The 11944-nt window shown below is 51.2% G+C and overlaps 1 protein-coding gene across 1 annotated transcript in view; it reads left to right on the top strand.

The window, feature by feature from the left end:
* Nucleotides 1-11359: 11359 nt before the first annotated feature.
* Nucleotides 11360-11944, top strand: part of MAL (mal, T cell differentiation protein (MAL blood group)) — a 24638-nt gene continuing 24053 nt past the window's right edge. Inside the window, exon 1 of the mRNA XM_025867614.2 lies at nt 11360-11544. Within this exon, the coding sequence (XP_025723399.1) occupies nt 11452-11544 (93 nt within the window). The 5' untranslated portion in view covers nt 11360-11451. The remainder of the gene's footprint in view (nt 11545-11944) is intronic.

Genomic DNA, 11944 nt, shown 5'->3' with positions numbered 1-11944 from the left:
ATCAAAGTCATGTGATATTGGCAAAAATACAGACAGATAGACCAATGGGATAGAATAGAATTAAACCCCTGCTTTATGGTCCAGTGATTTTTGACAAGGGTGCCAAGACCATTCAATGGGGAAAGGACGGTCTTTTCAATAAATGGGGCTGGGAGAACTGGATATCCACATGCAAAAGAATGAAAATGGATGCTCACCTAACACCATATACAAAAATTAACTCACAATTGATCAAGGATATAAATGTAAGACCTGAAACTCTTGGAAGAAAACATGGGACGAAGCTTCACAACCTTGGATTTGGCAGTGATTTCTTGGATAGAACACCAAAGGCACGGGCAGTGAAAGAAAAAAATTGGTAAGTTGAACTTCATGAAAATTTTAAAATTGTGTGCGAGAGGCACTATCCACAGAGTAAAAAGGCAACCCACAAAATGAGACAGAATCTTTGCACATCATATATTTGATAAGGGGTTGACACCCAGAATATATAGAGAATTCCTAAAACTCCAGTAACGCACTCAACAAACTCAGCAAACAACCCAATACAAACACGTGCAAAGGACCTGAACAGACATTTCTCCAAAGATGTACAAATGGTCAATAAGCACATGAAAAGATGCTCAACATCACTAATCATTAGGAAAATGCAAATCAAAACTACTACAAGATACAATGCCACCTCACACCTATCAGGATGACTACTACAAAAAAAGACCAAAACATAACAAGTGTTGGCAAGGATGTGGAGAAATTGGAACCCTTGCACACTGTAGGTGGGAATGTAAAATAGCTCAGCCACTATGGAAAATAATATGGTGGGTTTCTCAAAAAATTAAAATGAAAACTACAGCAATTCCAATTCTGGATATATACCTACAAGAATTAGAAGCAGGGTCTCAAAAATATATTTGCTCACCCATGTTCACAGCAGCATCATTCACAATAGCTAAAATATGGAAGCAATCCAAGTGTCCATCAAAGGATAAATATAGAAGCAAAAGGAGGTAGATGCACACAATGGAATAGTATTCAGCCTTAAATGGGAAGGTAAGTCCGACAACATGCAATGACATAAATGGACCTTAAGGGCATTATGCTCTGTGAAATAAGCTGGTCACAAAAAGACAACTACTACATGATTCCACTTATATGAGTAGAGTAGTCAAAATCATACAGACAGGAAGTAGCCTGGTGGGCACCAGGGGCCCGGGGGGAAGGAGGGACAGGCAGTTGGTGCTTCATGGGTAGAGTTTCAGTTTCACAGGATGAGAGTTCTGGGGATGGGTGATGATGGTGGCTGCACAGCGATGTGATTGTATTTATTACCATTGAGCTGTATGCTTAAAAATGGTTAAGATGGTAACTTTTATATTAAGTGTATTTTACCACAATTAAAAAAAATTTAAGTGGAATTATTGGACAATTATAACGTATGTAAAATAGTGAGCACAGGAAAATACTTGACACAAGGGAGCCGGTTATTGTTCATATAAGTAGCAACACACCCTTCCACACTGTAACACCAGAGGAAAGATGTAAACCTATTTTGTAACTACAAGAGATCTCCGGGGGCGCCTGGGTGGCTCAGTCGGTTAAGCATCTGACTCTTGATTTCAGCTCAGGTCATGATCTCAGGGTCATGAGATCGAGCCTTGCTTTGGGCTCCATGCTCCAGTGGGGAGTCTGCTGAAGATTCCCTCTCTCCCTCTCCCTCTGTCCCCCGCCAAAAAAGAGAGCTTTCCAGAGAAGGAAAGAGGATTTGTGACTGAGCCGGTCCTAGACTAGCAGTAGAGGCAACTGGGGGCTGGGAGGGGCCCCCATAGATGGTAATGGAAAGAGTGCAGAGGGCAGGGAAGGTGTGAGCAGGATGGGGGAGGGGTGCAGGAGGGGTGGGGGCAGGAGCAGGCGAAGGTCATCATGCTGGCCCTCCACCTCCCAGGGCCGGAACTCAGAAGCTAGCCAGGCACAATTGCAGGGTGAGTGAGAGGACCCAGCCTCTCTGAGCAGGTGGTACTAGAGCGGCAGGTGAGAGCTTTTCATGAAAGCAAAATGGAGCCTTCTGGGCTGGGCAGCTGCTCGGGACCCCAGTGAACCAGGCAGAGTCCGAGGGGCTGCTGGACAGTCCCCCGTCCACCCCCACAGACCCAAGAGGGTGAACGGTCCAGAGCAGGCTGGCTGGGTGACTCACACCAGGTGAGGCAGGAGAGGATCCATCCCACTGGCACCCAGTGTCATCTGGTCCATCAGTAGATGGCACAGTGCGAGCAATGAGGGTGAACTATGGAGAAAGCAGATTCACCAAGCGCTGGGTTTCTACTGGGCTGAGAGATTTTATTTGCTGCTGAAAATTCTGGGATCTTTTCTAATTTGTTGTTCTTCCTGAGCGTTGCCAGGCCACAAGGACCCCGTTAAAAGCTCAAATTTGGGCAGCAGTGACACTCACACATTGTCATCCCCTGGTTTCGTTCTCACCTGCTGACAATGGGATTGGCTCTCAGTTCTGAGTTACAGGAATTCACAGCTGGTGGCTCCTGCAGTGACTAGAACAGAAACTTCTACTTACTGGAAGAAAAAAGAACAGAAACAGCCTCAGGCTCTGGAGGTGACTACCAAATGAAGCAGTGAGGCAGGTGTGTGAGTGAGAGCCAGAATGTTCTCTAATGGAATCTGCATCTAGGTCAGGGAGAAAACCTCTAAGAGTGAAGGTATGTGAAAGGCACACACGTCGGTGATGAATCCCAGGGGGAGTTTGTGAGCATGGCCTAATACCAGCTTTCATGTCTCCAAGTTTACCTCACGGCAGGCACCGAAAGGGCACGCGACACACATTACCTCGTGTGATCCACAAATAGCCCTGGGAGAGAGGGATTGCTATTGCCATTTTACAGACAAGGAAACCAAGGCCCAGAAATCAAGCGATCTGTCTGACATTGTACAGCAAGTAAATAGCGGAAGGGAGACTTTTAACCCAAGTCTCGACTTCACTATGATTGGAGGGCTCTCCAATCTGATGTTGTACACAACATATTCAACATGGGACCATTGGGAGTGTGACATTTGTGATAAAATTAAGGGCACAGCCCTAACCCTGGCTGGGGCCATCTTTGTGGGAGGCAATATGCAGAAGAGAAAGCCAGAGGTCAGATGCCTGAATGTTCAGTTTCTTCTTGTGGGAAGGAAACCCCAAGGCTAGAGGGCTGTAACAACCGGATGACCTGAGGCAGCCCAAGCAAGCAAAGGACACGGGGTGTTTGTCAGCCCGGGGCCTCCAGGGGCCGGAAGGCATGCCGCCCTCTCCCTGAGCCTCGGGTGTGCTACCGTCTCTGTCCAGCCACACCTCTAGCCTGGTAGAGGTTGGGGCCATTTGGGTATAGAGAGAAGAAAAATGACATTTCTAGAAGTGGGGAGCTTTGAGATCCTGCCCCCAGCTAGCTGGCTCTGCAGCATACAGCAGTTCCCAGCGCGGCAGAACAGAGACCTCCATAGGCCAGCAGGCTGGAGCCCCGATGTGCTTTCGTGGGATGCGTTTTCCAATGACAAGTTCATTTGCTATGTCCACTATGTAAGAAAAAAGTGACATCTCTCCTACCCTCAGCCCCACCTCCCCCTTACCCACCAATTCGGCCCCTGGAGGGAACCACTGTGAAAAGTGTGGCTTCTGTCCTTCCAGGTACTTATTTATCTATGCATTTACAAACTTAAGTTTTCTTAAAAGAAAAGACCTGGATTATGCTTCATGTACTGTTCTGCAGTTCTTTCACTTCTGAAAGATACTCCCCTGGCCATTTTCCTCAGTCAGCACATGGATGTCTACTGTCCCTTTTCTGGCACTGGCGTGGCCTCCCATGGTAGGAACACACAGACCTCGTGTGTCTGGCTGACTTGTCCTATGCTGAATGGATGTGTTCACAAGGCCTTCTTGAGAATGGATCGCCCTTTCCCACAGAGTTGCCCCTCTGAGCAACTGATCAGAGGTGCGGGGTTGGGGTGAAGAAGTCATGTCTCAGAGAAACTGGTAATGCCTGGATCCCAGTCTCTTTGATGTTTGTTGCTTTTTTTTTTTTTAAGATTTTTTTATCTATTTATTTATTTGAGAGTGGGGGCAGAGGGACAAGCAGATTCTGAGACAAGCATGGAGCCCCACGCAGGGCTCAATTCCACAACCCCAAGACCATGACCTGAGCCAAAATCAAGAGCTGGATGCTCAACTGATCAAGCAACCCAGGCACCCTGGTCTCCTGGATGTTTATGGGGTTTAGGGGAGATGATGGATCTGAGAGATGATGGGGTCTGGGAAGTGACGGTTTGGGAAAATGGTGGGGTCTACAAGGTGATGGGTTTGTGAGGAGATGAGTCAGGGAGGTGATGCAGAGGTGATGGGGTCTGAACCATCTCCCATGATGCAACAGCCAGCTCCGTGCAGTCAGAACTGCTCCCCAAACCAGTTGGGCTGATTAGAGAAGAGTCCGGCCCTCCTCCCCATAGGCTATGGTTGCTGTCTCCCTCTTCAGCCAGGCACTTTCCTGCATACCTCTGGCATGTACCCCTCTGGAGGCTCCTCCTCTGTCATCCAGGTGAGGAAGCAGGGGATCCCCATTCTTGGCTGCTCTAAGTCATAGACCAATACCCAAGGCAGTTAAGAGCTGGAAAAACCAGTCTGTTTGTCATGATAGGAATCAGTTTACCCAAAGGACACACTTTGTGTCATGGTTAGGAAGTTTAGGAAACCAATGGAACAACATTGGAGACTAGAAGAGGTTGGGAACAAACAAAAAAGATCAGTGGAGTCAGGGTTCGCTTTCCAGAAGCCTTCCTGCGCACTTAATTTTCCCTCTCCCTTTCCTTTGCTCCCCTTCCCCCACCCTCTCTCCTGGCTAACAAACACTCATTGCCCCTCCTATGCACCAGGCACTGTGCTAAGCACTGGGCACCGAGAGATAGCAAGTTCCTACTCTTCTCCATAAGACTATTCCATTCTTCTTCTGCACCAAGTTTCATGTTCTACTTGGTTGAGGTTTTACGGTTTTATTGTGTTTTCTGATCTCATGCTATTCCAGATCTCCAGGGTCCCTAGGCCAACTCTGAGATCTCTGGGCTGATCCCTGCACCCCTGTTTCTTTTGGCTCTGCTCTGAGCAGTGGGTACTGACCGAGCATTCCCAAGACCAAAGAAACATGGGCACCTGCTGGATTCCCCTCTCTTCCTCCAGAGGAAAACTCCCACTGGCCTTGGCAAAGGCCTTGAAAGTTTGCAGGTATGTTGACCTCACTTCCACCACTGAGGTTCCCATACCTACCTCCCTTTCCAGCCTGGTTACTTGTGCCCAGACGCTAGGGTGTTTCACTGGGAAGGTGCATTTGAAGCTGAATGAATATGTAAGTGACTACAGGGAAATAGAAGCTCCAGGAGGTAACAAGTCGGCTTCTTTGTGAGTTCTAAGAGATAATATGCAGAGATGAAAAGAGTTGTCTTGATTTGGAAGAATCAAGGGACACTAGTACAGGGGTGCCTGGGTGCCTCAGTCGATTGAACCTCTGTCTCTTGATTATGGTTCGGCTCTGGTCATGATCGCAGGGTTGTGGGATTGAGCCCTACATCAGGCTCCATGCTCAGCGTGGAGTCTGCTTGAGATTCTCTCTCTCCCCCTCTCTCTCTGCCCCTCCCCCCACTCTCTCTTTCTCTCTCTAAATAAATAAATAATTAAAATCTTTAAGGGGGGCACTAGTACAATGCTCTTTTTCTATGTTTTCTATCTGTAAGTGTATTTTTTTCCAAGAGAAAACAGAAGTGCTAAGGAGAGATAGCAAGTCAGGGCCCCCCAACATGGCCAGTGGGAGCTTAAAGGTTTCTTTCATTCTCTCAATGGCTGGAGGGCAAGTAGCTTCTCTAGAAGGTGGGTTCCTGGTCATCCATGAGGGGGTCAGTTCCCACAGGGAGCCTCAGGGTGGCTCTTGGGGCAGAGCTGGAGAGGCCAAGGGCAGGCTGGGCTTAGGAGAAAAGAGGCGAAATTCAAAGGGCAGAAACGTCAGAGGCACAGAGCAGGGCTTCCGAGTCTAAGAAACACGTTGTGTGGCAAAGGCTATCTGAGGGATGTTGTAAGCGGAACCTCGAAGGAAAGAGCTAAGCTGGGAGCAGGCGAGCCCCAAACCTGCTGAGACTACATTCTGAGGAACCACTGGCCCAGCCCTGCTCTGTGCATCTGACGTTTACGATGTTTCAGGCAACTTGGGCTGAATTCCTGGTGCAGCTCTCGGGCAGGGGCTGAACTCTCATGGAGAGGGACAGAGTCCAGCCCCAGTAAGGGGCAGAGACAATGAGCCGGATGACTCTCGACCCTGAACAGGGGGAAAGGACTAAGCTTGATGTATGCTTTCTTTTTTTTTTTTTTTTAATTTATTTATTGTCAGAGAGAGCGCGTGCGTGCATGCGCACAAGCAGGGGGAGCGGCAGGCAGAGGGAGAAGCAGGCTCCCTGCTGAGCAAGGAGCCCGATGCGGGACTCGATCCCAGGACCCTGGGATCATGACCTGAGCTAAAGGCAGACACCTAACTGACTGAGCCACCCAGGCGTCCCGTGATGTATGCTTTCTGCCCTTTGAATTTCGCCTCTTTTCTCCTAAGCCCAGTCCACCCTTGGCCTCTCCAGCTCTGCCCCAAGAGCCACCCTGAGCCTCCGCAGAGATCAAAGGACTCATCCATACTGCTCCCTTGGCCTGCCCCCGCTTCTCCCTCTTGTCTGCATGGGCCCTCCTCTCAGTCCCCCGTGCATAGAATTTGCTACCTATGCTGACTTCCTTCTGTCCTGGACTCCTGTGGCCGTTCACACCCTACGTCCCGCTCCTACCTGAGTGCCTCGGACCCGTGTTATGGACGTCCTCGTTCATACCTGCAGCCCCCTCTGTGCACAGAGCACTGCCTACCTCCTCCAGGAGAGAGCCAGGGGCCTGGCACACACCATTCCTCTCGGGAGCCGGTCTCTTCCCCTACCCCTGGGCAACCACCGCTCACTCCGTCCTTCACAAGCTCCCCTGACCCTGAGGCCAAGCCAGGCTGCACTGGTACCTGCCCCTGGGGCTCCCTGCCCTCTCTTTCCAGCACCAAACTTCATTACACATGTATTAGGCAGTGTCTGATTGATTGATCTGTCTCCTGTGCCACATAAGCTTCAGAAAGGCAAGATGGTGGCTGGCCGGCTCCCATGCTGTTCCTGCTGCCCAGCACTTACTGAACTGGTACTGATGGGACGATTGCATGCAGGGACCTTTATTCACTTTACTGCTACCTCTTCAGTGCACCCGAGAGGCGCTCAGGAATGGGAGACTGTGACCACCCCCTCTGTTTGCAGAGTAGCTGGCCTGGGCGCCCTGTGTCCGCCGTCAGCCTGCAGGGACAGGGGAAGTGCCCAGCACAGGCCCGGTCCCCTTGTCTATTGACTTTGAATGTAATGGAGTCCCTTTTGGATGGAACTCCCTAGGGAGCAGGGACTCTGTCTTCCCTCTTTAAAGACCCTCCACCCTCCACCCCTGCGCCTGTGACACCTAGACAATTTGAGCCCCTGCTTTGTGCTGAGAATCTCAGAGCCTGGCGATGACTCTCTCAGGGGGTGGGGGACGGCCAGCTCTCCCTGACACTAGGAAACATGAATCTAGAAGAAGTTGGGAACAAGGGGAAAAGATCACATACAGTGGTCCGTGGTCACTGGGGGGAATAAGGCACAGGTGCTCATCCACCCACCAAAAGACAGCACTCTGAGGGGCAACCACCACCTCTAGTTTTTAAATGTGTGCATTTTACACAGCAAGCATGGGGGTGGTGCAGATAATCTGCCTTCTAGGGTCAGGAGGCCCAGTTGCCTTCCGTGTGGTCTGGGCACATTTCCTCTCCACTCTGAGCCTGTGCAGCGGGGTGATACCTACTGGAAGGGCTCTGTGCGGTTCAATTGAGGTCATGTGGGCCAAGTGCTTATGGCGGTGCTGGGCACTTAGTAGGCTGTCAGCAATGCTAATTCCCCTCTGCCCTCCTGGGGCCAAGGCAGCTGTGACTGTCATTAATCCATCCACCCAGCAGGTGCCCTCATTGCTTCGTGCCGTGGGTGGAACTCTGGGGCCGTGGGGTGACTATATAAAAATAAAATCTCTTGAAATAAGTGCTGGCCCAGGGGGAGGTCTCTGAACTCGGACCTTCATCTAGCTTCCCTGTCCATAAATGGGGATGATGACTTCCAGCCTTGTGTACCCAGACAGGGGAGGAAAAGTTCAGAACCCTATCAGACAGGCAGAGATCGCTCAGGGAACAGGTGCCCACTGCCATGCTCAAGAGGACCACTAAGACTGGATTTGGGTAGCTGCATGGAGCATGGCATTTGGTTGGCAACTGCCCATCTTCAGCATTGTTTTAATCAAGTGCTTGCAGCTTTGGAGACACAGCATCATTCAGGTTCAAGGCTGAGTTCTACCACTCACAAGCTGTGTGGCCATGAGCAGCTACTTAACCTCTCAGAGCCTCCATACCTCATTAGTAAAATGGGAGTCATTCTACAGACCTCACAAGCAAATCACATTATTTACTGGCAATTCCTGCCCTGTGAATCCTTCCCTGAAAACGTCCCTCACCTCCCTCCCGATTCTTTCCCCTAGCATAAAAGCTGGAAGTAACCTCTTGTGCCCTCAGGATGGCATAGCAATTGTCATTTTCCACTTCATAGAAACAGCCCTAGGCCATTTTATTATTTTGACAGAAGCCCCAGATCTAGACTGACCCCCACATTCACACACACTATGTGCTAGGAAGACCATGGATATTGCATTGAGTTATTATTGGCTAAGTTTGTTTTTTCATATCCTGCTGGAAACCAAAGTATGGTCCTGGGCTTCTTATAAATATGAACCAACTAAATCATCAGCAAGTAGTAGCTCAGAGCACCCTCCAGAAGCTCTGCTATGAAATCAAGACAGACCCATCTCTACTTACTAATACTCTTTACGTTCACAGTCATTTAATTTCCTCCGTGGGCAGTCAGCACAGTCAAGGCTGGGTCCGTCCTGGCATTGGGTAAACCTTCTTTGGGCATTTACCATGGGCTAGGCTCTTAGCCAGGCAGCAAAGACATGATATACAGGGAAGAAGGCAGGCACATGGAGGATGGACGTGGTAGATGCCCTGCAGAAGGTAGAGTATGGTCCAGAAAATGAACATCAAGCAAAGGAACACAGGTGAGATAGGCATTCACAGAGCAAGGGACAAGCCGTCCCTTGACCTTGGCTGGGAGAGGTCCTGGCCCTGGGGACCTGGTAGGGGCCAACCGGCCTTGGCACAATGGCACCCTAGGTCTCAGGCCACCAAAGCCAGCAGCACCAAGGAGTCCCAGAGGGACGGTGGGGTTTTCTCATTTCAATTTCCTGGTGCCTCTCCAGAAGCGGTCAGAACGGACAGCTCATGAGTGATGTAGGAAAGACGTTAGGGTTTGAAGCCAATGGCCAAGAAAGAATTCTTGAGACATCTTTGGCTCAAAAAACGGGTTTTATTAAAGCATGGGGACAGGACCTATGGGCAGAAGGAGCGGCACTGGGGTTGTGAGGAGCGACTGATGATACAGTTTCAAGTTGGGAGGGGGGTAGGGACAGCACAAGCTTCCCCGGGGATTTTGGAAACAAGGTTTCTAGGATCTGAGGGGGCTAGCTCTTGTTAGGAAAAGGTCATTTATTACTATTTGGTAAAAACTCAAGTCATGAGGCTCTTCAGATATATATCAGCAGGCCATATGCTTGGAGGATGACTGCCAACATGTATCTTGAAGGCTAGAGATAAAGGAAGTTTCCAAAGCAATTTTTATATGTTAAAGTAGACTTACAGGAATCTGGGGGGGGGGTCAGGCTAAAATTGCTTTTTGACCCCCCAGCAAAGCATTAACATTGAGGCAGCTGATTTCCTAGAGGAAGATCACTCTGCCTATTTCAAGGACCTGTCAGTGAGCTATAGGGAGTAAGGAAATTTAAGCTTTCTTTTGTCTTTGTTTCCCACATCAATGGGCATGGATTTTTGCTTTGGAAATGTGTCCAGAATTTACTTCTCTTCATAGGGACTAGGAGAAAAAGAGCTGTGTAGAGGGGAAAGACTGAGGGTCCCCCTGGAGAGAGGGAAGCCCTGTGTCCTGCTCCTTGCTGTGGGTGAAGCCAACAGAAGCGCTGGGGAGGGGCGCCTGGGTGGCTCAGTCAGTTAAGCGTTTGCCTTCTGCTCAGGTCATGATCCCTGGGTCCTGGGATGGAATCACACACTGCGCTCCCTGCTCAGCGGGGAGCCTGCTTCTCCCTCTCCCTCTGCTGCTCCCCTGCTTGTGCTCTCTAACTCTCTCTGTCAACTAAATAAATAAAATCTTTGGGGGGGAAAAAAAAGCACTGGGGAGTCTGATCTGGGGGCATGTCCTGAACTCCCAGCAGATTTTAGGCTTTAGGATTTGTAGAAGAAAACTCAGTACTGTAATAGTATCTTAAAAATAAATGGGCAACTACTGGAGTCTGATACTTGTCTTAAAATAAAGGCAACAAAGAATAAATGAATCGTGGTCCACAAAGAAACAAAACCAAAACAAAATCCAGGCAGTCAGAGCACATGGGGAGGAGTCATCTTACCCGCAGAGGCCCCAGGATACCCCCTCGGAGAGAAGGAGATAGATCTGCTCTAAAAGTGCCCCTCCCCGACCCTTGAATTCAATGCAGACTTGCCCCAGCACGGCCACCAGCAACCCTCCTCTGGGGGTCACATGGCTGAGAGCAACCTCCTACCCTCAGACTATTCACAGCTCCAACGCATAGGGGAGTGGTGGACCGCGCGCTGGGCTCGGAATGCGCGGGGAGAAGGGTGGGTGGCTAGAGCTGGTCTCAGGGCCGCCCCCGCAGACCCCCAGCCTGCCGCCAACGGCAGAACTGTTCCACCTGGAGCCTGAACGCGGAGGTCGCACTTCTCAACGCACCCAGCGCGGAAAGATGAAGGAGACCCAACTTAAGAACAGTTAAAGCAATGGGGACCCTAGGGGTGTCACGGTGGGCAGTTTGGGGGGCCTAGGTGTTGATGGTTATCATTCTTAAGGGATGGTGATCCCGTGCAAAGCGTGCTAAGCGCCTCGCCGAAGTGACTCTGTCCCGCTCCCGGTGGGAGGTGGCCCCGGAGGTGGGACGTAGGAGTCCGTCTCCCGCCCGCCGCGCCCCAAGTCCGCAGCGCGCCCTCCGGGTGGGCCAGGACTGCACTCGCGGCGCTCGGGGCCGGATCCCCGTCGGCGCGCGTCTTGGACTTGGGCGGGGAGAGGGCGGGCGGTGACCGCGGCTCCTCCCTCCTCTGCCCCCGGCTCCCCTACTCTTAACCCGCGCGCGGGGGCGCCCGGGCCACTGGGCTCCGCAGAGCAAGCGAGCGGTCCGCGTGCGTCCAGTCCCAAGGCCGACGCCAGCACGCCCGCATGGCCCCCGCAGCGGCGTCGGGTGGCAGCACCCTGCCCAGAGGCTTCGCGGTCTTCGCCACTTTCCCGGACCTGCTCTTCATCTTCGAGTTTGTGAGTGGCTGGCGCGTCCGCGCCCGTGCCAGGGAAGGGGCGGGATGGGTGGTGGCGGCGGATCCGCAGGCTGCGCAGGTCCCCGGAGCATCGGGGTACCGGGGCCAGAGTGAGGAAACCTCCTCCCACCCCACCCCCGGTCGTTTGGCCCCCTCTAGACAAGCCAAGGGGGTAAACAGCCTCCAGGACCTAGATGGGAAAACCAAATTCGCAGCATGGGTCAAATGTTGGAATTAGGCCTGGGTCCACTGGCTGTGCGCTTGGTTTCAAAGCTGCGCTCCCAGCTCGCCTCACAGGAGCCGCGCAGAGAATGCCCTTACTGGAGAGCGACGTCCTTGTACAAAGTGCCCAGCTTTTCCCAAGGTTAGGATTTCGTTTAAAAGAAAGAAAGAAAGAAAGA

This window comes from Callorhinus ursinus, unplaced genomic scaffold, assembly GCF_003265705.2.
Source record: "Callorhinus ursinus isolate GAN/ISIS: 27379988/994484 unplaced genomic scaffold, GSC_fseal_2.0 scaffold10, whole genome shotgun sequence".
In the NCBI taxonomy this organism is placed as follows: Eukaryota; Metazoa; Chordata; class Mammalia; order Carnivora; family Otariidae; genus Callorhinus; species Callorhinus ursinus.
Note: the sequence above shows the minus strand (reverse complement) of the source record. Positions and strands in the feature narration are given on the sequence as shown.